This window comes from Plectropomus leopardus, chromosome 22 (genome assembly GCF_026936395.1).
Source record: "Plectropomus leopardus strain MGB_pleo_1.0 chromosome 22, ASM2693639v1, whole genome shotgun sequence".
Classification (NCBI taxonomy): Eukaryota; Metazoa; Chordata; class Actinopteri; order Perciformes; family Serranidae; genus Plectropomus; species Plectropomus leopardus.
The window spans coordinates 21,643,260-21,670,118 of NC_142197.1; the positions used below are offsets into that span (position 1 = coordinate 21,643,260).

At 38.3% G+C, this 26,859-nt stretch overlaps 1 protein-coding gene across 5 annotated transcripts in view; it reads left to right on the forward strand.

The window, feature by feature from the left end:
* The first annotated feature begins 1,461 nt into the window (after positions 1–1,461).
* LOC121961265 (NXPE family member 3-like) overlaps positions 1,462–26,859 on the forward strand; it is a 30,619-nt gene continuing 5,221 nt past the window's right edge. Inside the window, exons 1-6 of one of the 5 annotated variants that reach the window (XM_088072982.1) lie at positions 1,462–1,619; positions 1,789–1,847; positions 2,765–3,008; positions 22,147–22,234; positions 23,367–23,514; positions 25,872–26,315. In XM_088072982.1, coding sequence (XP_087929108.1) covers positions 23,413–23,514; positions 25,872–26,315 — 546 coding nt within the window. In that variant the 5' untranslated portion in view covers positions 1,462–1,619; positions 1,789–1,847; positions 2,765–3,008; positions 22,147–22,234; positions 23,367–23,412. Of the gene's footprint in view, positions 1,620–1,788; positions 1,848–2,764; positions 3,009–9,001; positions 9,054–20,449; positions 20,836–22,146; positions 22,235–23,366; positions 23,515–25,871; positions 26,316–26,859 lie in introns of those variants that run through there. The other 4 variants (XM_088072983.1, XM_088072984.1, XM_088072986.1 and 1 more) reach the window with 4 other exon arrangements.

A 26,859-nucleotide genomic window follows, 5' to 3' on the forward strand; every position in this document is an offset into this window, starting at 1 on the left:
TGTGCAGACTATTAAAAACATGGCAAAAGTATGGCTAACTTTGAATATGCAACATTGTCGTTATTGAGTGTGCGAGTTTCTACCAAGGCTGCATTCAAAAAGGACAAGTTACATATTCTCAAACATTTCCCATCCTAACAGATAACAGAGATGAATTTATATTGACTTTTCTATGTCATTTATTATTATTATTGTTGTTGTTGTTGTTGTTGTTATTAACTACTTTTTCCCCTTTGATGTTTAATATCACATTTCCATTCTGAACTCGCAGTTAAAAGCACTTCTTTTGTAATGAATTTTTTAATAAGAATGTTTACGTTTTATTTGTAAGTTATTGTTTACAAGGCAAATTCTGTGTACATCCCTTCTTATTCACTGTGATTTTTGACATGCTTCTTATGTAAATTTCCCATGAAAACAAAAATATGCCTAATATGAAAATATTTTAATAATAATAATAATAATAATAATGACAAATAAATAAAAAAATTAACAAAAGCATGATGCGCTTAATGAATGAGAATAAGGAATGGGCAGCATGGCTATTTTCTAGGAATGCAGAATAATGTCGGCATGTCATTGGTGTCAGCCGTTCTTGTCTTTAAAATTAAATATCAGAATGTGCCGACATGGTGATTTCTGCCAAGTCACAAACTTTTGTTTGAGGAAATGTACAAGACATAGGCCTATATTACCCTAAGTTGAAGTATTTTTCATATTTTGCACTGTGAATGAACACATACTCTGAAAAGCATTGTATTTTATGTCTCCATCTGTTGGTGGACCGTCACAATAAGAGTATGCACAATATGATGTGAATCTCACTCCAGATGAGACTTGATGATCACTTAAATTAGGTGAGAATAAAAGTGGATATATGGATATCGGCATTGGTAAGAAGCCAAATGAATTGTATCGACATATCAGATATCGCTAAAAAAATCGTGCATTACTAATATTTTCTTAACATTTGCTGTCATTATATTTGTGAGTTTTATTTTAGTGAGTTTTATTGTGTAATTAATAGCATTTAATCGTGCTTTGTTTTTTGACGATATCGATATGTGTCCACATGTCGAGATCTTTTGTAAAATGAAAAAACCAACACATATAGCTAAAAATAAAAACACAAAATTACTTAATCAAATCAAATCCAGAATGACATCATGTAATTAGTCTGACTTCCCATCATTTTTTTAAGATTATTTTTTTGGAGATTTTTCCCTTTAATGGTAGGACAGCTGTAGAATGACAGGAAATGTGGGCGGGAGAAGGGGAATGACACGCAGCAAAGTGCCACAGGCTGGAATCGTACTTGGGCCACTGCAGAGGGCTGCATACTCTAGCAGAGTATGCGCAACATATCAGACTAGTTGAATTAGGATAAGTGGAACATAGGCATTCACTTTCATTCTGCTTTTCTAATTTTCAGGTAACCCCTTACCTTTGGCGTCGCTGAGCCTCCTGGTCCCACCTTTCCAGCTCCTCGCAGCCTCCATGATGCCAGTTCTGAGTAAAGAAAGTGTCTTGAACTACTGGAAAATGGCAAAGTTTGTCTCTTTGGACATTGTCCCAGAGCTGCTAATGAACAAGTACAGGATGCAAGTTAAAGAGCCAGGGTGGGTACCAACGGAGGACTCAAGACATTTGGAACTAATGAGATGATTATTGAGTATGGAGGCAGTTACAGATGGTTAATGACCGTTAATGATGTTTGAACTGTGTTGTGAACACACAAGTAGTTTCTTACAATGTTTGTTTTTATTCTTATTATTCTTATTTTTGCAGATTAATCAGACAAAGAGGAAGTACTGGTTAACTGTCCTGAGATATTCAGCTGTTTCTTGGTATGCTGATATCATTTACACTGGAACCAAAACTGCTTTCTGTTTCACACTTTTTTGAAGCTGCGTAATGTCAACCTCACTCATCCAATTTGTAATGGTGTCTGGAAGGGTGTACAAATTGCTTGGAAACATGTTTAAAATAGAAAAAAAAGATAGAGACGGCATTTTATGTTGTAGACGTTGCAGTTAAATTGTTTACAGATGCTGTTATTGGAGTTCAACTTGTGGTTGGAACAAAGAGATAACAGTATCTAACCCTTGAAGCTATACTTTAATTGGCTGACGCAGGCTCTTGCACAGTTAAAGCAGAGCCGCAAGTTGATTCTCCAACAGCAACATTAGTTTTGTGCTAAAATTTTGGAAACCTGCCTCACCATTACATAAGGGAGAAAACGCGACTCAAAAAATCATATTCATATCCTTCTCAAAAACAAAAATACAACCCAGAAAATAATTTTTATACTCACTGACAGAAGTCTCTGATTACTTTATGGTACTCGTAAGGTAAAGAATACATGTTGGCTGTGGAGAAACATCAAGCAGCTCAAGTCATCTTTGCTTATTTCAGTCACTTCAACATTGCAGAGCAGTTTTATTAGTCACATGTGTTCACTACAAAGGATGATAAAAGTGAGTGTTTAAATGTTAGTAAAGCACCAGAAAGAGAAGACAATTTAGACACTAGATTACATTTACAAAAATCTCTAAGCAGCTGGGATCTTTTTTTTCCCCTTGAAAATTGAAAAACTGTGGGGGGAATTGCTATTTTGAAGGAAGTCAGACACTAAAATATAAAATAATATAAACTACAGAGTTTAGTGTTTTTGTCTTTAATACATTTAATTGTTTACATGAGTTTCATAAATCCTATTCCACATAAAAACTAAAATGATTTTTTGTTGTTGTTTTATTAACAGCTGTTCCTGTCCAGAAACCCACCATATTTGCGCTGTGGGGACATGGGAGTGTCTCAAAAGAAAAGGCTTCACAAACATGCTCCATTTTAGCAGGGGCAGTTTTCTGTGCTCCCCACGCCCCCCACCCTCAAATTCATTACCAGGAAGTCAAACAACGAGCAAACTTCCTGCAAACATACATGATGAAGTGCAGGATCACACTGGAGTTACATCACTGTGCTCTCACCGGGGATTCTTCACTGAGGTAAGATACATGTTATGTTTCGTTTTATGGACATTGTGAAAACTAAATGATGCCACCAACTAATCTAATACACGTGTATACTTTTGATGTACTTGTATTTTACCTTTACTATTTCTATTGTATGCTTACTTTATACTCTGCTCCACTACATTTCAGAGAGAAATATTGTACTTTGTACTAATATATTTACTCAGATGTAGTTCATGAAACCTTTGTCAGTTATCATCACATACAGTTAAAAAACAGTTCAGTTTATAAAAATCATGCATTCAAAACTTAGTAAAGTTTGTGGGCCACTTTTGCGAAATGACAGAGGACCAGTTGCAGCAGCCCCATAAATGTTCGCAGGATTTTTGGACATTCTAGGATTTCAGCACATTTAATTAGGATGTTTCTAGGATTTTAGGACAGTTTTTTACAGCACTGGGACATTTGTAGGACTTCTGGATGTTTTCAGATTTTAGGACTTTTCTAGGATTTTAAGACATTTGTAGGATTTATGGATGCTTCTAGGATTTTAGGACATTTATTTAGGATGTTTCTAGGTTTTTATGACATTTCTACAACTTTGGGACATTTGGAAGTTTGTAGGATTTTAGGATATTTCTGGAATTATAGGACATTTCTAGGACTTTTGTAGGAATTAAGGACGTTTCTCAGATTTTAGGACATTTCTATGATCTTAGGATGTCTCTAGGAATTTATGATTTTAGGATATAGAGGCTTAGCTGGGACCTTTGTCGGGGGGGTGCAGGGAATTCTCCACTGGCACTTCTTTTGATCAACAAGCTCTATTTTGATGTTTTATACACTCTGGCACCTTATCTATGCTAAAAGTACAATAACAGAGTGAATCCCTTTATTTTTATTGTGAATTAGAAAATGGTTGGAGGGCCACCTGGCACTTTTAATAGGGGCCAGATTTGGTGCGGGCTGTAAATTCGGTATGGTCTAAAGTTTAACAGCTAACTCTAAATCAGAAGGAGGTTTCACTTTAAGGTGTTGAGCAGGACCAAGTCTGGTCAGCCGGTAATTAAAAATCAAAAGATAATTTTCACTTTCAGTTAAGTTTCAACTGTAAACTATAAGATTACAGCTAAAATTTGAGAAGTAATTCTTAAACTTAAACGGCATTTCGAGAGTGAGACACACAGAATGGTGCTAAACATGAGAGTGTAATCAAAGGTAGAATAATATTAGTGGTAAACTTCTTGGTTTAAAGATGGTGGAACAAAGCTCTAACTAAGAGAAATACATATTGTTATACTCTCACACATTCTCATTCAATACATAAGTTGTCCTTAGACAAAATGCAAATGCCTGTTACTCATAAAAACTAGCTAGTTTTTATGAGTAACAGGCTCTAAGTAGTAGTACACGTTCACATCCTAGTGTGAGTTGGTTTGGGCATGTCTGGCTTTTGGAAATCATAACAGAGGAAAAAGGTGTAATTATTGTGATTGTTTCCGTGATAAATCTCCCTCATGTCCTGTTGGCGAGCATTCCTGGGGGTTGAAGAAAGAGCAGGTCCATGTAGTAGTTGGACCTGTTGTACTTTCTGCATTTGAAACATGCAGAGTCTTTCCCGTACTTTAGCTGTGTCCAAAATTATCCCCTCTCACGGATATAGTGCACTATAACATGTCCACAATGTGCAGAAAATTTGAGTGTACATATGACTTACACTACATTCAACTCCCGTCTACCACAATGCAATGCGGTCGTTTATTTCCCGGGGAAAATAATTCCAACATAGTGTCCGTTGAAATCTCGTATGTAGTGCACTATTTAATACACACTATATGGTGAATAGTGAGTGAGTGAATGAGGGGACAGTTTCGAACACTCCTCTCGTGCATGGAAACTTCTGTCATCAAACAAACCACATTTCCTTTTGTCTCAACTTCCTTTATGTTGTTTTGAAGCCCTGATGAAGGCCAGTGTTTGGTCAAAACATTTTGGCTTTTTTAATGATTTAGCCACTACAGTAAAGGCTTTTTAATATAAATCCTCCTGGTTTTTCACATTCACATACTTTTGGAGTGCCTGGATTTCCTTCTTGTCTTACGCTCTTGTTTCCGGTCTTCAATGAGCACGGGATACTATTTCGTGACTCACATTTCATTGTGATCCACAGAGCAAACCAGTCAGCTCTCTTTAATTCATTTATTCATTCATTGTTGGGTTTTTTTTCTTTTTTGCCGAGCTTTGCTGAATAGTTTTCCACTCTGGGACAGCCCTGGGAATTTCAGAATGTGCTCCCAGTTTAGAAGGCAAATGGGTCATGTATCTTTGGGGCCAACGCGCTGCAAACTTTGAAGGTTGTTTTCTCTAAATAGCGGCTGTGGGACATTCATTATTTAACCCTACATATTTTGTTTAATGTTTGGTGTACAAAAAAAAATACTGAAACATTTGAACCTCCCTCTTATTTAACAATGTATACAAATTCAACAACAGTAGTTATAGATATTCTTTTTAGATTTTTATTTATGAATCTTGGAGGGGACATTTTGAACATATTTGAATGTTCAGGGGGGTGTACTTCTCCTCCAGTGCATATTCTAATCATGGCTTCGCTTGTTATACAGTGAAACTCACCTATGTGCACATGACAGTACAGCTGTTGTGAAGTTCCTCCTTATAACTCTTTCATGAATTTCCTGTGGAAATTCCCCAGCCTACAGACACAGACAACATAAAAAAGAACATGCAACATAAAAGAGAACATGTGTAGGAGAGCAAATATATCTCAAGGAGTACAACATAAAAAGGAGTATTATTAAGTAAATGAGAATGTTAATTATCCATATGTACTACTATACAAAAGAAGAATAGTATTGCGAGCGAAGTAAAATGTGACTTAAACTTTGCCTCATCCAGAACATCATGCACATCATTATGGAGTATAGAGCGGATCATTTTTTTCTTGAAACATTATGACTTAATCCTTTTTAAATTGTGATTTTATTTTATTTGATTTTATTATGATTTTTTTTTTTATTACAACTTTTTCTCAAAAATATTCTCACGTTTTGAACGTGCATAAAGTTTCGAACATGAGCAGCAATCCTGCTGAAACGTGAGCTATTTAAGTCCAGGTGTTTGTAAATAATTGAAATGAAGTAATTTATGATTGGTGTTAACAGGTGTCATGCAAATTTAAAGAGGTTACTTCCACAAACGAAAGATACAAAGGAGGCAAGGAAAGTAAACAGTGCCTGCCTCAGTGTGTGTTGACTCAGGGCAGGGTACTCATTATTCAAGAAAGGTTAATTTACAGAAGAATACATATTTAAAAGCAATTAAGAATGCTAGAGAGCCCTACTGCATCATATTCTATTATGTTTTAAATTGTGAATCATCAGCTGTGGCCTGAATGTTTGTTTTTCTTTACAAAAATAAAGACATTCCCAACAGCGTCAGAAATGTCCCCAGGATTCAGGAAATAAAGTGTTTGACAGTTAAGATTTCTGAGGTGAGATCCCACCAGACCTCCCACTTAATTATTTGCCTGTTCAAGGCGGGAATATCACGCCATTATGCCGCCTCGCCGTTCCGTAACATCTGATTACGGAAAGGGAGACAAAGTGTTCTCACCTCTGAGTGGGGAACAACGGTAGTAACAGCACCAAAACAAGGCCAATGTAAAACGTAAAGCTGGTTAGATGTGATCATGGGCGGCATGAGTGTGACGTTTTGACGAGGTGTAATTGCATGCCACCGTGGGAGATTTAAATAGCAACTGTTAGCATAGCAGCTAATTCAGATAAGAAGAAGGGGAAATCACAGTTTGCATGATTACAAACAATCCAGCATCTGCACCCAACAGTGTAAAGGAAGGATAATTAAGTTATAGATAGAGGAGATGTCTGTATTAAGAGTCTTTCCATTCACACAAAGGCACAGCTTGTGATTGTGAGTTTGTCTTCAAAATCAGCATATAAGCAAAGTTTCACTTCTGTAGGTATGAGATGACCATACAACATTTCAAAGTACTTTGAATATTAAAATTCTCCAAAACAAGTTTCGGTTTTGTGTAGGCATTTGAATATCTTCTTATCAAGAGTTTCCTCATCATCCACTACACCCCAAATAGGTGTGAAACATGAAACTGTAAAGGGTTCTCTCAAAAAGGAGTGGCACTCATGCCAGATTTTTAAAGTGTTTATAAGCCTTTTGGTTTGAGATTAATAAAGGTACAAAAGAAGTTCTAATTTATTGCTCTCTATCTCTATCCAAGCTGGAACATTTTTTGAAGAATATGGCGGCCCAGTAATAAAGTTTCATGTTTGATAATTTAAGCCCCTCATGATTATATGGTAGGTAGAGAAGAGAAAGATGCAGTTCAGGGCATAGATTGCAGCATATAAAGCAGCTGAAGCTTTGGAGTGTGGAGAAAAAAGAGGCCGGCAGAGGATGTGGTATTGATTAAAAGTTGTATGGTCTTCTTTTGAAACTGTGAAAGATTTCCACACTGGCAACATGTTTGGCTTTCTAGTCAGCTTGCTGTGCCTGTTCTTCATCCTCTCTGTGTTTATTGGGGGCTTGCAAACCAATTTTAAAGGTGCATCAACACCTACTGTATCAGGGTGTGCGTATGCTCCCCTTGTTAAGTTAATGAGAGCAGGCTGACTTCGTATTATCTGTGCTATAATTTCATCAACAGAATTATACACAATAATAAAAATGTCCCATTATCGGTCAAGAAATTTATTGACTCGATATATGTCATGCATCCTATTGACAGTAATGGTATTTCCAAAGCAGTAGTGTAGTAAAACATACCTCCCAAACCCACTAATGGCACACCCTCAATTAACTCCACCTACATTCCCCTTATTTGTTTTCTGTCTACTTCATTAACATACCCAGCCCTAGTATGTCACCTGTCCCTTCACTCCCTCTCCTATATTGTTCCTCCTTTCCTTTTTACTGTCTATTTCCTTCCCTCCTCATCAGTTCATCTTTCCTGCTTTCAGTGATTGTTCCAGCCGTAAGTCCTTGTTTTTTCCTTAATAATCACCTTGTGTTTTTTGACTTTGGTGCCTTGAATTGGACTTTGAATCTGCCCAGTATTTTCGAGACCTCAGCCTGATATGTAAACTGTGAATTGAACTCTGCTTTTGGCAAGTAAAGACTCGCCAAAAGCAGAGTTGAAACCATTCTGCATATTAAGTGATGAATCTGATATTCAGTTTTAGTGCAAGGTATGTTTACCCCGATCTCCTGCCACACTCCCTCTTATCAACCTGAAAATTAATATTAATTATTATTCTGTATCATTACAAAAAAACCCACTAAAATATCCCCAAAAAAATTTTAATGACTATAATTTTCATTAGTTTCCCAGGCAGCAAAAAAAAGCCATGTGAATAATAATATATTTTTAACAAAAAACAATCAACATGTAAATGAATGCAACAATTAGAAATTTAATTAGGTCTCCCTATTGATTATTAAATGTGTTGGCAACAAAAAATAATTATCGATTTGTTGTGTCACACCGTTATTACTCAACGTTTCTCTAGCAGCGCTTGTCAGGAGAGTCTCAGCTGCGTGTCAGCTGCAGCACATCTAGAGAAATGGTGGCTCGCTGATTTTTCGTGAAGTTGGTGATTTGATGATTGTATTGACTTTATACCACTTTTTACTGCAGTTTAAAAGTCTCTCTGTGCTGCAGAGATGAGGAGGTCAAGGACGGCTGTTTTATTCCAACTTCCCTACTTCCCTTTCAAAACAAAAGCCCTCTGACAGCATCTCTGTGCACAGAATGCCATCAGTTGCTGATACAAGGCATTTTATTTCAAAACATTTACAGGACCATGTTGTGCTGTTGGCTGTGCAGGAGCTTGTATAACTTAAATGAGAGGAATTTGTGCTTATAAATGTGGAAATACAGTACCAATATCTGCTGGCCGTGACGCAGCAGTGATGTTGCAACAACGCTCTATGTGTGAAGACCACAAGCATGACACACACTGCAGTTAGGCGAGGCTGAGGACGAACATCCGGCAGTTTTTGTTGAAGTAAGGAAATGTAACGGTATGTTGTAAAAGCTATCAACAATTAGTTTTTGAATTGCCTCATATTTGATTTTGTAGTTATTTATTATTTATAATGTAATATTATTCTCACAGCTCAGGGATGTTCAAGCAACCCCCTGTTTATGCACTTTTTGCAGTGTTGTCAATGATAATCTGTTTCTGAGCAAAGTGATGGAAGAAAAAAATGCTTATTTTATTATGATTTCTATTTTTTTAAAATCTGATTAATTGATTAATCAAAAGAATAATCAACAGATTAATCGATTATCAAAACAATCGTTATTTGCAGCCCTACAATGAAGAGCTAGTCAGTACTGGGTTTATGATGATTTCATGCCTAGTTTTTACAATTATTATTTTGGTTTGTTAGTTGATAAACTTATTACTGTCTTAAATTGATTTTTTTTTTAGTGTATTCAGAGTTGAGTTTTGTTTTTTTTTTTGTTTCCTTGACTAAGTTTGCAGGCACCAGTAAGTAAAATGTCCCTTTTGTCTGCTTGCCCTCCTTGGAGGTTCTGCTGATTTTTTTTCTACCACTGGGCTATCTGTCTCAGGTCTCCAGCTACTTATGTCAGCTCTTAGGCAACTTGTCCCGAAACCCTGCTCTTGATCCCTCATTGCAGGACATCCATTGATGGTATCCATCCCTTGAAGGAGAATTACTGTCATGTCCCAGTCTGCTGTTCAAGGTTTTGTTTTTCTCGTTTCTGGATCTCAGTCTGTATTTCCTGCTTTGTTTTGATACTCATCTCTTGTCTCGTTCAGATAACTTCACTTATGTTTTTTGTGTTTCTCGCGTGTGCGATTGCCTGCCCCGCCCTGATAGGCATCACTTGTCACTTGTGCCCCCTGATTGGGTTACAGCCGTCTCTTATCATCTTCTCTTAATTTATTTATTCCGTCGCACCTTCTCTCTTCACCAGTTCATTCTTTCATTGAGGCTTCCAGCCGTAAGTCCTTCCTTCTTCCCTGAGTGATCTCCTGTGTGTGTTTGACTTTGATTCTGCTTAGCGGTTTGGAAACCTCTGCCTGATATTACTGGATAGTCACCTGTGTATTGAAGTCTGGTTGCGGTCTAACAGTCTTTCTTGCATGGGATTCACTTTACTGAGTGAAATGACTCTGAAGTGTCAGAGTTGCTGCTGTCATAAGAGGTGTTTGAATTAGGAGGGTTCTGATGCCATCACACTCAAGGACTTACGATCAGAACTTTGCCTTTAACGTATGTGTTTTCCAAAAACACATTTCTGTTGCTCCTCATATACTCATTATTCATTGTTATATTTTGCTTAAGATGTATTTTAGTATTTATTATTTAATGTTTTCTATAATGGAGCCTCTTTGCAAAAATATTTCATATGATTGTACTTCTATAAATATCTCTACAAGATCATAATTATCATGTTAACCAGAGCAAGCCAGATGATGGTTTTCATTCAACATGTTTGAAATTTAAGAATGATAACATGTACAGTAATGGGTCTAACGTTTTGAACCAGTCTTGCTTAAATTTAACAATTATTTTCATACAATCATACTAAAAGGGATTCATGGCGATAAGGGTGAGCATGAGCAGCAATCTCACGTGACAATGTTAGGTTTTGCTTCTGTGACTGGCAGCATATTACTTTATTTATAACCTTGTAATGAAGTCATTTATTTTCTCTGGGTTATCCACATTAACATTACATGCATAAAACAATAAGAAAGAACACACGAGGCAAAGTAATTAAGACAGCTTAATAATAATAATAATAATGATCAGAATCATATTAATTCAATGATTTATTTATAAATCATTATATTATAAATCTTATAAATTATTAATTGATTATAAATCATCAAAACTTTTTTTAAGATCCATGTTGCAAAGTGCTTCAAGATGACAAGACATGAAATCTTTAGGTGAAAAGAAAATGATTTTTCAAAAATTGATTTGGTCTATGCAGACCAATACAATAATAGAGCTTATAGTATAAGTGCAGTCAGGTTCTCTCAACACCGGGGACATCTATTCCTAAGTCCTAATGGATTCTCCTTCAGATCTTTCCTTGACCTCATGATGTTTCCTGTCGAGGTTAAGCAAAATTGCTTTGGAAAGGAGGGTTTTTTTTTTTTACTTTTCAACCGAAGCCTCTGTTTTCAGCAATTGAAAACTTTTTTTATCCAAACCACTCTTTGTATTAAGCCTTGCTATTGAGTACTCTGTTCTCTAGCACCTGTGTTTTTGATACATTATAAAACCACATAACTAGGATGTTTAGATATATTTCAGGACTCATAAAAAGCACAATAAAAACTAAACAAACTATTATTACAAACTACTATACAAACTATTAATTTGTTTTTGTATCATATAAACATTTTCAGTTTTGCCTCAAATAAAATCAATAATTCTTCTTCCCATTTGGAGGGTGGTTTTTGCAGGCTCCAAAAAAAACATAGTAGTAGGGCACATCCAAAAAGCATTTAAAGCAGGACCAAGAAAAGACAGCAGTAAAAAGCAGCCTGAAGAGAGAATTAGCTGGAAACGCCACTTGTGGATGTGCTGATAAATTGCACATTGAAGAGGTTACAGTGTACAGACCTTTTCTTTGTTTTTTTTTTTAGCTTAAAATTGCCTTGAGGGGGCTTGGTTTTGAGCTTGCTGTTATTGGCTTGACAATACTGCCAAAATGTGCTCTAAAAACTGTCTTTTTATTCACCTTCACCAAAGTTGTTGCGTAAATATGTGTAGCTGAGTAAATATTGGTTTTGCTTAGACTTGCATGTGCCTTTCGGCTCTTTTAATACAGTTGTCGTTACATTTGTTTGCACATATGAGCCAACCTTCTTGATAGGTTCTATCTCTAAGTCTAGATCGCTTCTCTTCACTTCTCGTATTCTTCTGGATCATCAGCACACGTTCTCTTCAGTCTGGTGAGTTGACTTACAGGTAGACTTCCTGAGGTGGATGGAATGAAAGTGTAGGTTTGGAGTTAAGGCAGGAGGTGAAGGGAGGAAGACAGGAAAGAGGTTCTTTTGCTGTGACGTGTGTTGAGAAAATGTATATATTCAAGGCTGTAATTGTACATTTCAGCCCTGTAAAAGTACCTATCAGAAACTGAAAATAATCTAACAGAGTTGGGGATTTTCCAAAGTAAAAATACATTATATCACGCTTCCAAGAAATAAAAGGGAAGCATAGACATTTTTTTGTTTGATAAAGTATTTGTGTGTGTGAAAGATGCAGAGTTGCCTAAATGTTGCATGTCAAGCTGTTATTGCATGAAACTAAGCGCCGCCATGTGCACAATGCATAGAAGGGAAATGAATGCCGTCTCATACTAAATGAAAATGTCTAAGGTCATTGCACAGAAATATCAATTGTCAGATTAAAAATGTCTGTCTTAATGCAAAGTCAACTAAACTGTGAAACAAGCTAAGACACCATGGCTTTTCAGGAAAAAAAAAGTTGCCTCCTTCAGAAAAAAAAGGAGTCAATAGAATCTTGTAAAAGAATCGTCTAGGATTTGAAGGGGGCAAAATCATCAAAATTAAACAGTGAAAGTAATCTTATTGTATCAATCATAGATGATTCTAGAAACATGTTAACATTGCAAGAAAAAAATTCAGTGGTGTGTGTGTGTGTGTGGATTTTGTTGAAGTCTACCACTACGTGAAACAAGCATTACCTGATGACAAAGAGGAAAATAACACTGAGAAATGGTACTAGCCAGAGGCACTTCAGCTGTATTTCAAGACTCATAAAGCCCAGCAAAAAGGCTCATCTAGTGGGTAAACCAGAAAAGCCAGCTTCTAGCTGAGGTTTCTACCGTTTTTCCCCTGTTAAAGTGTTTTTTGGGGGAGTTTTTCCTAATCCATTGTGAGGGTCCAAGGACAGAGGTGTGTCGCATCCTGTAAAGCCCTCTGAGACAAATAATGATTTGTGATAATGTATCTGATGATGTGATGATAAGCTTTATAAACAAATATGGACTTGACCAGCTCTGTTAGTGCTTCATTCTGACCTGACTCTGATTATTAAATATATTTTTTAATTTTGAAACAATAGCCTTTTGTTGTTGTTTTTTAGTCTTTCTGAGGCTTTTGCAAGATTAAATGAATGAATTTTATGATATGAGAAAATTAGCCCCCTCAGTGACATCATCTTTTCGCCTGGCCTGCCCCTTCCACTGTGTCTTTTCCTGCTTTGCAGACTGGAAGGACATGTTTGTTGAAAATGACAACAATACAGGAGTGCAAGATATTTGACTTTGTTCCAGACAAAATTGAGCAGCTTTTCCTGTAAAATCTGGTAGGCTGTGTTCTTTTACTTCAGAAGTTTATTTTTCTTCATCTCTTTTAAGATATTGGCTTTTCACACACAGCTTTGAGTTTATGTTGATCTCTCTTGCATGTTAAACACTAGTACAGCTCCTATTGGAAACAGGTGAATGCTTGGCCTGTGTTATAGCTGCTTGCATCTGTCTTGAGAACTACTTATACAAAAACGTCGCTTCCTTTGTCTCTGAGCAGTACACCTTTGCCCCAAACAGCTTTAGATTTATTATGATTTTAAGATGTCAAGAATATTGAATTATTTTGCTATTTTAACTTGTTCTATGCAAAAATAACGCACAGAAAGCCCCCAAAGGGCTTAAAAATGTTGCAACTCAACAGTATACACTTACTCACTATGTACTTGTACTTCAGAGGAAAACACTGTACTTTTACCTGACCATGACATGTTAGTGATTACATTTCCGATTCAGATTTTACTCACAAAAAATGAAGATATAATGCATTATTATTAATTAAACTATTGAGCATTTCATTAGATGTAGGTGCCATTTTTGTTCATATTACTAAGCCAAATATGTGTTAGATGTATGCCTTAGTTTATGTACATGGTAAGGTGAGAGGTGGATTTTTTAATTTTATTTTAAGAGCAATTATTTTGAAGCCTTGACTCTACTACAGGTAGAGGTACTCTTCTTTGGATTATTAGGATGCTGTTGCAAAGGCATTTTTTTGTAACCTAAATATTCATAGTGATAGTCATCACTGGTATTGTCAGACTGAACCACAGAAACTGACCTGTTGCAATCAACATTTCAAACATGGTACATAACATAACTCATTCAAGCAGAAAATCGCAGAGGATGAAAACACTGCAGTTTCTCTAATGGCCACTAAAGAATGGCTCCGAAATGGAGTAAATCCCCATAGGCCCCATGTTAAAATGCTGGACTTTGGCCTAAAGATGGATTGTGGATGTGGATTGAAATGTTTGGACTGTGAATGAAAAAGGACATGCGGACTCTATGTGATTTTTACACCCATGTGTTATTGGATGTGGATTTTGTTGCAGATACTGTTAGATTGATGGATTGTGTGACTTCTTGAAGCTGTCTATTGATAGTGAGTTGTATGGAATCTCTATATTGTATGCTTGGTTGAACAATCACAAAATAAAATTTGCATAGCGAGCTGTTATGCATGAAACCAAATGCTGCTGTGCGCACAATGCACAGAAGAACAAGTGCCGTCTTCTACCAAATGAAAATGAGTGACGTCTCTGCGCAGATATCTAATTTAGTAACTCAACTGTGAAACACACTGAGAAGCCATGGCTGTTGCCTCCTCTGGAAAGAAAAGAGGTTAATGGACTCTTTTAAAAGAACCCCTAAACCGAATTTAAGGGATCAAATGCAAAAAAATAAAGAATACGTTTGAATGAATTGAAGAGGGCTAAATTGTCACAATTAACCATAAAACAGAATCTCATTGTATAATTAATGAATGATTACAAAAAGAATCAAGACAGCTCAAGAAAATATTTATAAATTGAATAACTTGTATGTGGAATACCTAAAGGTAATATCTGGTGGGAAACCCAGCAAAACCAACTCCCCCAGCAGTCCCTCATTTTCATCATCTGCTCGCCTTAAGCCTCAAGCAGATCATGTTGCTATTCTTGCATGTGCAGCTGCTCTGCAACAAAAGCAAACTATGCATCAGAGCGAAGCATTGTTCCATGCTGAAACTCAAGCTCAAGAAACTGGACTTGTAGTCCAGAAAGGAGATGTTAGGATTGGAAGCAGAGATTGCTACCTCGACTTCTAATGATCAGAACACTGGAAGAGAATTCTTCACACAAACCTGCCGTATCTGTGAAAATATAACATCCGTAAGCAGAAAGGTCAAAATGACTGATGTTGATGGCATGAATGGGTATTTACTGTCCATTAGGACAAGCTCACAAGGGATCGCATTATTTCGAACGATGATCATGTTACAGCGTCTACTGTCTGGGATGTTTACCTTACACAACACACTGACAACCCTATTCACATGCCTGACATTTGTGGGTGTCTTAGTAGGCATGACCTTGGTCACAGCACCCATCACAGCCATCACCTCATCAGTAACAAATGTGCCGAATATGCCGAAATGTCTGTATGACCAATCACGAGCACATGGTTTGGCTGTCACAGCTGCCAATCATGGCGGAAAATCCCCCTTTTTAGAATTGACTATCGTGTTAAATTTAAACTTATATATATAAAAAAAAAGGAACTATCACTTGAACAAACATCAGGGTGATGATAACTATCTTGAGTGACAGAAACCATCTTTGGGAAAAATCTATTTGGCTTACAATTTGAGGCTTGAGTTCGGCCCTTGTCCCATTCACTAACAATGAGGGGCAGGCTTTATGACCTATACTGCAGACTGACACCAGGTTGGAATTGAAATTGAAAATCTACATTTTTGGGTGACAAGTTTTCTATCTTTTTATACAGTCTGTGGGTTCCAGAGCAGACACATAGATGATCAGTGTGGTAATGGATGTCAGCTAGCGATGTAATGGTGTGAAATTTTAATGTAATAAAGGTGGCCGAAATGATCATGATTACCAATATTATCGCGATATTGTTAAATTGTACTGAAAAAAAATTCAAAAAGTACTGATACACACACACTGATATAATTTTTAAATAATAAGCTGTAGCACTATTAACTTATGCATAAACATTAAAATAATGTTGTAAAAAAAAACAACATGAAAACCATATTAAACGCACAACATTGGCACCATGTGGCCATGAGAGGGAACTGCACTCTGTGCAGACTGCAGGTTAAGACAAATCTTACCCTTAAAAACAAAGCAATGTGCATGTAAGAACAACGCTATCATGTTGACATTAAATTAACTCAAAATATGTAAACAACTGAAATGAACAGCAGCAGCATTACATGTCTGTTCTGTAAAAAATAAAGAAATAAGGTGCTGCTGGCCTCTCATCCTGTATGTACGCAATTCTGTTCACTTGAGATTCAAATGTGAAAGTGTCAGGATATTTTCTTTATTAGGTTTAAGTAGTGATGTGCGAGGGGAGACAATGTGCCTGCTGGCACTGAATATTCTCTCTGATGGCACACTGGGTGCTCAAAAACCTCCTGGCAACCCTGGCAAGGTGAGGCAGCTCTGATGCATGGCCACTCTGCCACACCAGTGGGTCCTCTTCTACTGGAATAGATCTTTGATCTCTTCTTTCACTTTGTTTTCTGGGGTGGTTGAAGTCTGACCCTCTTCATCTCTCTGCAGCCTTTTTGGGATAATTTTTTTCTCGGCAACACAGCCAGGCTTTCCTCCCTGATGACACTAAGCAGGTTTCCATTCCAGATTAGGGGAAAAATTAAATAATATTTTTGAAAAGTCATTGTGAGATAACTGCCTTTCCACTGAGTTATGTTATTGTGACTTTTCTCACGATATTATGCACTTCTCCTCTGGCGATAACATTTCAAGAAGCGTGGCGATGGATGTTCAAGACATCAGAAGGTTTATTTCTATTGCAGTCACCACACTAGCCGTAATTATTTACCATCAAAGGTGATGTGTGTTATGCATGCAATAATGGAAAGGCAAGCCCCTTATACATGGGAGCAACCACATATGAGGGGTTTATAGTCCATGATTTCAAAGGAATTGTGGATTCAAAACTTCCCGATGATACGCTCAACTTTTGAAGAGTTATGCGATGCAATAACACCTCTTGTAGCGCCAAAAAAAGTCTTTCCATTGAGGTTTTGTAAAATATAGCTTTTTTGATTTGCCTGAAACACCACCTCATACGAGCGTAAAAAATGTTGTTGTGATAAATGGTAGTTTTTTTCAAAATTGACATATTTCCATTAGGCATATTTCATATGCAAAATTTCAATTTGGGCAGGTTGAGGGTTAATGGAAACCTGCCTACTGTGAGGGTGTTGGTGCTTTGTGATTCTGCCCTGACTTGTTAAGGTCCCAGCTTTAAGGCCACTGTGACACCGCTGTCAACTGTTGCAGCCTTAGGCTCAAACCGAAATTTTGAAGTGGAGCTCAAACAAGCCATGTTCATGACTTTCTTTGTCTTCTCTGTGTATCCTCTCTTGTAACTTTTTCATGTCCTTAGTCAGGGATGACTCATTGTCCTCTTCTGCTAGAATATGACAGGTGATGTGGTCCAGGACAGGCTTAATGGCTGACTGTTACCCGTGTCTCTGAGGCACGTACATCAGTAAACTGGCTCAGACGTTCAAGAAACTGGCACACGTGCTCCATCACACTGATGTCAGTATCCTTGGGCATCACACGCCATGTTCCACTTTCTCCAGCTAGTGTTGAACAGACTAGCTGCTGTTGACTAAGGAAACGCTCAAGCATCTTGTGTGTAGACACGCATCAGGTCACCACATCACGAGTCAGAGCCTTCTGTGGCATATTGAGGGAAACTTGTTTCACTCTCAGTTTTCTCCTTCTCTTCCAGCTCCATGAGTGTTGGAACAAATGACAGCAGGCCTTTACTTCTGTGTCAGCTCTGAATTTTTTAGAGCCTTTGAAATGACCAAGCTCAAACTATGGCCAAAGCCCGCTAGATACTGCCAGGGGAACTCTTAATAAAAATCCTTGATCGTATTTGTTGTGTTACCTGCTGCACACACCCTCTGTAAACAACAAGGAAATAGATAATGGATAGTTATTTCTAGTGTTGGTGGTGCTGTTCATTATTCTTATTCTTATTCTACACAGAGTGCCAGTGGCCTATTAGCAGTCTTAATGATCATATAATGATCTAATACAGCTCAAATAAACTAAACTATTTATTATCATCATCAACTCTAGTATCCAATTAGTTTTATACTGTAACTTATGTTTGGCTACAAAAAAATGGTTAAACTGTAATATACTTGTATATTACTGGTATAGTATGAATTTGATAGCCTTTTGCTCTCTGCCAGCCAGAAAAATTATATTATTAAAATGAAAGGACTCTGCCCCACCATCTTATTCCCAGTTGATAAAAGAGGTTATGTGTTATGTTCATTCAGAAAAAATCAGATACACAATCAGAGGGTCCACTAAAAATGTTTAAGGCACTTGGCAACTATTTCTTTCATTCGTTGAAACATGGCAGCTACTAGATTGACTGAGTGATTCTTATGTAATTATTTTTATTTGTGATATTTACTTACTTTCATTGTTTTTTAGGTATTTTGTGTTATTGTTATTTGTAATGTTATTATTATGTAAATTCCTTTTTTGTATTTATTTATATATTTATTGCTTTATTTTAATTTATTTATTGATTTTCTCTTTCTTTGTTGTTGTTTGTTTCTGTTTTCTGTTTTTTGTCTGGCTGTAAGCTATCGAAGATCCAGGATGTGGGTGGTTGGGGAGGAGCTTCTTTTTCCAGATGTTTCCTGTCCATGTTGTATTAGTTTTTTGGGGGGTTTTTTGGTTGACATATACTGAAATTGAAAAAAAAACACTGTAATATACTTGTGGCTGGTAACATCAAACTAAGCTCACACAGAGGATTGCAATGACTAAACTACTGAACATGTTACTGTGTGCACTCGGTGAAAAGAGTCTGCAGACCCTGACAGAAATGTGTAGTTCTTTTACTCTTTTCCCCTTTCCGAAGGCCACACACCTCATTTGCATATATATGTGTGTGTGTGGTGTGTGTGTGTGTGTGGTGTGTGTGTGTGTGTGTGTGTATACCCCCACACCTGCACTAGTCTATATTAGTTACATTGAGGACGTAGAGAGCAGCATAACTTCTTCTACAGCTGCCAGACGCCAACCAACATTACCCGTTAGAGAATGGGTAAAATCAAAGCAAGACAGCAGAGAGCAGCTTGATGAGTGACGAAGCGTTTTTATAAAGACTTCCATCTTAAGTCTGACTAAAACTGGGTCAATTTCCCACGCTGAATGTTTGACTCTTCAAGCAGTGAGAGGAAAAACTCTGTTGTTTGCCTGCCTCTGTCACTGCACAGGGTTGTGAGTCTGTGTTATTTTTGTGTTTTTATTAGGCTTACTGACTACTACTTTATTAGGCTTACTTACTAGTCTCACTCTAGTATCCAAATGCACACCTGGCACACAGTCTGTGTTCAGGCATGTTTTGTAAAAACCAAACATCTATTTCTGAGCATTTTCAGTATTTACTCTTTAACCAGCTGCTGCGTGTTGGATGCTCAGTAAAACACAGGGTAAGGACTTTACACTACAGTGTGCACTCCATTTGTGTATTGTGACCTACAACATAATAATAATATGGTCCGTTTACAGCGACACAGTTCAGCACTCTCCCCTGACTGTTTTATCTCAGTTATCTTCTTCTTTTGTTCTTTTACGCCTACTCTTAGTAGACAGAGTGCTGCTTCCACCTGACAGTGTAACTGAACACATGAGCTTAAACCTATATCTAGTATCTATCACAGGACCTATCATTTTAACTCTGATCACAGCGTCTCACATGCTGGTCTCTCTTTCTAAAGACACAGACACAAATTTGCACATTTCTGACACATTAGAGAACAGCTGGAATAGTTAAAATACTGTGCTAAACTGTTAAAGTTAAAAGAAAGCCAAATAACAAGACAGAAAATCAACAACTCTGTTAACGAAAGGTACTCTTTCTCACCAAATGGAACTAACTGGTTAAAGTGATCCTAAAAAACAGCGATAGGAACCCAGAGCCATCTTCTTACACTTATTACACTTATACACTAGGAAAATGTAGGTGGTCTCAAAAACTGAAAATCTGAAAGCTGAAAATGGCTTCACATATGATAAAAATATGCATACACACAAGATTAATATGCAACATGACAGCTTTGTCAGGTCAGAATATGGCAGATCAGGACAGGAACTTTGCTGATCTAACTGTCGTCTGTGTTTTTACTTGAAAAACACACGCCCCTCTTAGAATTAGGGGATTAACAAGGCTGTTGCACAACCTGGAGATGATCATCAGCTTTTACCACACAGCCCCTGGCAGCAGTGCTGCTGACAGGTTGCTGCATGACTGTTTGCATACTTTTATGTGGGATCTTCAAGAATCCACGTAGCTTGTTTCCTTTATGTGTAGCTGTTCCTTGAGGTTGGACGTGAGTAGGAAATAAGTGAAATGAAGGTTTTAGAGGATTCAGCTTTAGGTTGATCTGGCTGCACCAGAGGCCCAGACTCGTCATCGTCCCGGATGAGACCAAGGACCATTGTGTGATCTTTAAGCTTCGGCAGTTTAACAGACAGATCGCTTTAAGTGCAGATGTCGGTTTAGAAGGAGAAGGGGAGAGCACACATTCCTTGGGAATGCCAGAGCCTGTTGTCCGGGTTCTGGATGTAACTTTTCCCAGCCTCACCTGCTGTTTTTGGTCCATCAAGAAGTCTCTGATCTGTCAAAAGGTGCAAGTTGGCACAGTGAGAGTGACCAGTAAGAGTAACCCAGACTTTTTGGGTGAGTTTTATTTTGTTCTGTTGAGTTTAAATGAACTGTGTTTCATGATGATTTAACAAAGTAATTAAGCCTCATCAGTCTTCTATGACCTGGAGAAATTTGAATTCAAAATGTGTACAGTTGTATTTTTCTGTGCGACAATTATACCTGTGGTCATGTAACCTGTGATGGAGGGGTTTTCTGGGACCAGGATGATTGTGGAGATTTCCAAACATGAGGGGACGTCACTCACCTGTTTTCCAGCCCGTCCTCCTTCCGAACTCATCAAATACCGCCCCTTTAACAGTGCTTTCGGCATACGGACACAATGCCAGAAGGTACCTTTTGTGTGCGCGTGATACGTCCCTGAACAGCATCAGATGAGAACGTGGCCAAGCGAATGTGCGGCTGTATGGCACCTGCAGCGTCAGCCTGATGCGTGTACAGGCAGCATCACAGGAGAACACGGATGGAACCTGTTGTGGGTGCATGAAACGCCACCGGACGGCATCAGGTTAAAACGCCACGGTAACATAATATGGGGAGCACAAGGGTGCCTATAGGGTGGGCAGGAGTGGCGGTGGAAACAGATTGCGAACTTTCATGCGGGAGACCAGTGTTTGCTTCCCGTCTGAATGTGATGGGTTTTTTTTAAATCCTCACCATATCCCACCTTACCCTAATCCTAACCATCTGTACCAGCATGTGTGTTTGTTGACATACCAGCATTGGTTGCCATGTTCTTCTGTTTACGCATAACCACATGCTGCGTCATCCCGGAGTGCATATGTTACTTTTACTTTGTTTAGCTATTCCGAAGTCATAAACACAGGAGGCGAAACAATTTAAAGTTTAAAAAATGGATCACCTTTTATTTTTTTCTGACTTGCCTCTCAGGGCTTCCATATCTGTTTTATGAGTTCTTAAGTAACTCTTAAATGTCCTATTCTTGTGGTTTTATAATGTAGCTTTTATATCTTGAAGACATTTAGTTATGTAAATATACATTGCACTTTATAAAAGCTTTTTTTGTAAGGCGTTTAAAGAATGACACACTGAACAGGCACATTAGAGGTTAAGACCTCCCCTGTTCAGTGCTGCCCCTGTGATGCACTTCACTTGTCTATGGACCAAATATGGTGTCACACATGGCCTTTTTTGGACACTTCCCTCTTGTCTCTGCCAGTGTGGGAATGTGGCTTGCTTCAAGCCACATGGCCAAATATGCGATCCAACTATATATGCCCCATTTGCTGACGTGTGTGGGTTTACAGTATGTGATTGTTTGTCTTTTATATCTCCAGACTTTTTGTCTATTGTCTTGTCTTACAGTAACACTGATGAAGACCGCAAGCTGAAACGTTGTGTTCTGAATACTACAGATGCCACAGGAATTTCCACTTCTTCATGCCACTGATGAGTAAGTGAAGTTGTTCTGGATACTGAAACTCTGCTTCTGTCTTGAATGTGAGAACAGATACTTGTGCAACCAACATTACCCGTTAGAGAATGGGTAAAATCAAAGCAAGACAGCAGAGAGCAGCTTGATGAGTGACGAAGCGTTTTTAAAAAGACTTCCATCTTAAGTCTGACTAAAACTGGGTCAATTTCCCACGCTGAATGTTTGACTCTTCGAGCAGTGAGAGGAAAAACTCTGTTGTTTGTCTGCCTCTGTCACTGCACAGGGTTGTGAGTCTGTGTTATTTTTGTGTTTTTATTAGGCTTACTGACTACTACTTTATTAGGCTTACTTACTAGTCTCACTCTAGTATCCAAATGCACACCTGGCACACAGTCTGTGTTCAGGCATGTTTTGTAAAAACCAAACATCTATTTCTGAGCATTTTCAGTATTTACTCTTTAACCAGCTGCTGCGTGTTGGATGCTCAGTAAAACACAGGGTAAGGACTTTACACTACAGTGTGCACTCCATTTGTGTATTGTGAACTACAACATAATAATAACATGGTCCATTTACAGCGACACAGTTCAGCACTCTCCCCTGACTGTTTTATCTCAGTTATCTTCTTCTTTTGTTCTTTTACGCCTACTCTTAGTAGACAGAGTGCTGCTTCCACCTGACAGTGTAACTGAACACATGAGCTTAAACCTATATCTAGTATCTATCACAGGACCTATCATTTTAACTCTGATCACAGCGTCTCACATGCTGGTCTCTCTTTCTATAGAAACAGACACAATGGGCACAGTAGCACTGAACAGATACTTGTGCAACTTGATGTTAGGGTAATTTTACAAAGCCTGCTGTTAGACTGAAAGAGACAGCAGTGTCCAAAAGTAGCTTAAGCAAATATTTGCATGATGTTTCTGGGAATGATTACCAGGGAATGAACTGTGTTAAGAAATTGCAGGCTAGAGAGGCTTACTACATTGGTTGATGCTTTGGTTAATTATTAGGCAACCATGACGATTTCCTGAGATGTATGGTGAATGTGTGTCATTACTTGCGTGGAGATTTCCCAAGTTTTAGAAAGTAGTGTTTTTTCGCTTATCCCTTTTTTTTTGTTTTTATTTGTTTTATCCACTGCCAGAGGAGGAGGTCACAGTTGTATGCCGCAGCTATAGATAAGGGAGACCATGAAGACCAGAGCTTGCATTACAAGAGAGTACGGTACCATCTTCCTCTTTCTGGCTGTGGCTGTTGCAATCTTTGTGCTTCATAACATGGAACATCTGGAGGTGAGCACTTGGTTTTAGTGGGAGTATTTGAAGGATGAATGCTGTTTGAAATGTGAAATATTGATACTGTTTTGAATTGTGTGTTTCAAGGTGGCTAAGCAACTTTTCATTGTAAAAAAAAAAAAAAGCAGTTAAAGGGCACTTACTGACAGCAACTCAACTAGTAAAATGATAAGGCTGGTATTATTTTAAAATTAAGACCAAAACCATCAATGTGTTCCAACCATAGACTGTATATAAAGATGGACATCTCCTCTGTTGATGTATTAAGAGACCTAGATACAGCATTGAACGGTGGACCCCATTCATTCTTATTAGAGTTGCTCAGTGGCACATGAAGCCAAAATGGTTGAACTGCCACATATTAAATTACTCTGAAAATCTGGGGATTGTCAGTAGTACTTCTACACTGTGCAACCCGTAGAGTGTGTGCATTACAGACTTACAGCCGCCGAATGCTGCCAGTTGCAGCTGAGCAGCTAACTTCTGTCCACCAAATGGCTAATTTCTGGTTTAGAGCTCTGCTTACTAGAGCGGAGGTAAAATATTTGAAGCTTGCAGCACTACTAGACTTTTGAAATGTTATGGCACTGAATGGATCAAATCCTGACAGGGAAATGAGTCATTTCAAAGAGGTTGTAACGCTCAAAGCAATTTATCCATTGATTTTCAGGCGTCTCTTTCACAATGTAAGTCAACTGTAGAAAAGTAATCTTGGTTCGCAGGGCATCACGTGATGGTAATTTCACTGTTTGTAAAATTCAAATGTTGGCTCTAAAGTCTAGCACACTTCCTGGGGACCTGATCTTCCCTTACCTCCACTGTGCAAAAATTAAACAAAAATATTTCGGATACACTGCGATGGTTGTTTTCGCTGCCATCTTGTGTTGGTGAAATAAGTCGGTGCCAGAGTCTTTCCCTGCGGTATCAAGCTCCCGCCCATACACCTGTTAGACCAATTGCAAGCAGTGCCATTAAATGTGAGCACACCTATAGGCATACAAAGTTGTCAATCAAGATGTCATACCCCCTTTTTATAGCATCAAATTACTAATTAAAACCAAACTTATTAGATAAAATAACACTTGAACAAACGTCAGGGTGATAAGAACAACCTAAAATGACAGAAACAATCTTTGGGGGAAAACATTATTTGGAGGTTTTTTATTTTTTATTTTTTTATAAATACATTTGGCTTATGTCCCATATGCTAATATTGAGGGGTGGGTATTATGACTAATATTGCAGTCAGCCACCAGGGGACGATCAATATGTTTTGGTTTCACTTTTGGCATCAGGCTCAAGCAGCAACCTCCGAGGCTGAAAAGTGCCAAAAACTGCAGTTCATCAAATGGCTGCCTCCAAAACAGAGTAAATCCCCATAAAAACCCCATTGTTAAAATACCAAACATAACAGCAGAAATAAACATATTTACAGCCTGCCAAAAAAATAAGTTTTGGTCTCTGTAGCTATTTTAAATCTACATAATAACTACATGGAATGTTTTTTTTTTATATATATAACTCACCTGTTTACATTTTATTATGGCCCAAATTTGCACATATCAGAGGGCAGGGTCGTTTGAGTGACAGGCTGTCTTTGACCACAGTCTGTAAGTCACATCAGAGACTCAATGGTCAGATCCACTCTTTGCTCTTCCACAGCTCCAACCTCTTGTCCAATTATGGTCTCTTCTAGCTTCAAAAAACCAAAGAGGCAACGATCGAAATGCCAAATTTGAGGCAGTCCACAAACCAATGGGTGACTTCACAGTAGCTATGTCCATTATTTATACAGTCTATGGTCAAGCTGTCCATCTTCATTTTACAGTTTATGATTCCGACGGACTGGTTCTCATCATTTCTCACTAAAGGCATTTTTACTAATGGATCACAAATACATAGTTTTTAAAAAGCCAAAAGGCCCTGCAAGACCAACCTGTCTTTTAGATGTTACACTTGTATAGTACAAAACTGTTTTCTTTGCAACGTTGTGGCAATGTAATCGCTGCCTGGATTATGTTCAGAGACATTTTTTTCAGCAAACATCACTTTCATGCACAGTGCAGGTTTGGGAAGTAGTTGTTTAGGAAGACAGGCGGTGTGCAGGACCTTGGCACCAGAATTTTGGTTTTGCTTCCAGAGTCTAGACTATGTTTTGTCTTCTAAAATCCACCAAAACCTCTGAAAACTGTATATTTATACTAATACACACATGAGCAGCTGTAGACTACTAACTTATAATAATTTTAAGCTTTGGGGCAGGAAAAATCCTCCCTCTTGGCCTTCTTGTTTTATTTAGTTCATTTGCTTTCAGTGCATTTGTTTGATGCACCTTTCTCTCGACCCCCTACCAGTTTCAGCCTAAAGTGGTGTCCAGCATCATCTACCCAAGTTTTCTCACCAAGCCCAACATGCATCACAACTTCTGCAGCTTCCAGCCACTGTCCCCTGAGGACGCCGCGGAGGAGCGCCTGCTACTAGACTCCATTGTGTGGCCTGAAACTCCCCCTTTGCCAGATCCTCTTGTCGTGGAGCAGACCAGTGATCCAGCTCACAGCACCTTCACCATTCTCCCAAGGAGGGGAGGAGGACAGTGGCGTGTAGGGGATCAGCTGGAGGTTATGATTACAGTTTCTGACTTCCAAGGCCGTCCCAAAAAATTTGGGGGGGACTTTTTAATCGCCCGGCTCCACAACCTGAAGCTTGGTGCAGGTGTAGCTGGGCAAGTGGTGGATCATCTCAATGGGAGATACTCTGCTGTGTTCTCTTTACTCTGGGAAGGAGACGCACAGGTTGAGGTAATGCTGAAGACTAAAGCCTCAATCCCACTACACAAAAAAACCCAGTAACACCCGCTAACATCTGGCTTTTTGATGCAATGGAAATGTGTACAAATGGCATTCACACCAGGGTCAAAAGACTCTGCTGTAGACGTGGGTATTTATTTTCCTGCAGCTCCAATTTGCATTGATTTTAGCTCTTAACCTGTGAGATGCAATGACGCGCCGTCACTTTTTACCGTCTGTCTCCTCCGAAGCAGTGCTAAAACATCAGTTTATTCATTCAGAGAATCTGATAAGTAAGAGATATGAAAAGAGAGGTAACGACCGTGAAGTTTCCAGTCCTCTCTTCCTGCTGTCAGCTGTTTACCTGTTTTCCAACCTGTCCCTGACATCGTGTGAACACCAACACAATCCACAAGCACGCACACACACATTGAAAGGCACACTCATCTGTATACAAGTCTGCTCCTGGCAATTACAGTGCACTCTTTAGCCTGTTTTTAGCAGGTTTACCCGTGTTTGAAAAACCTGCACACGCTATAATTTTGGTGGGAAAGTT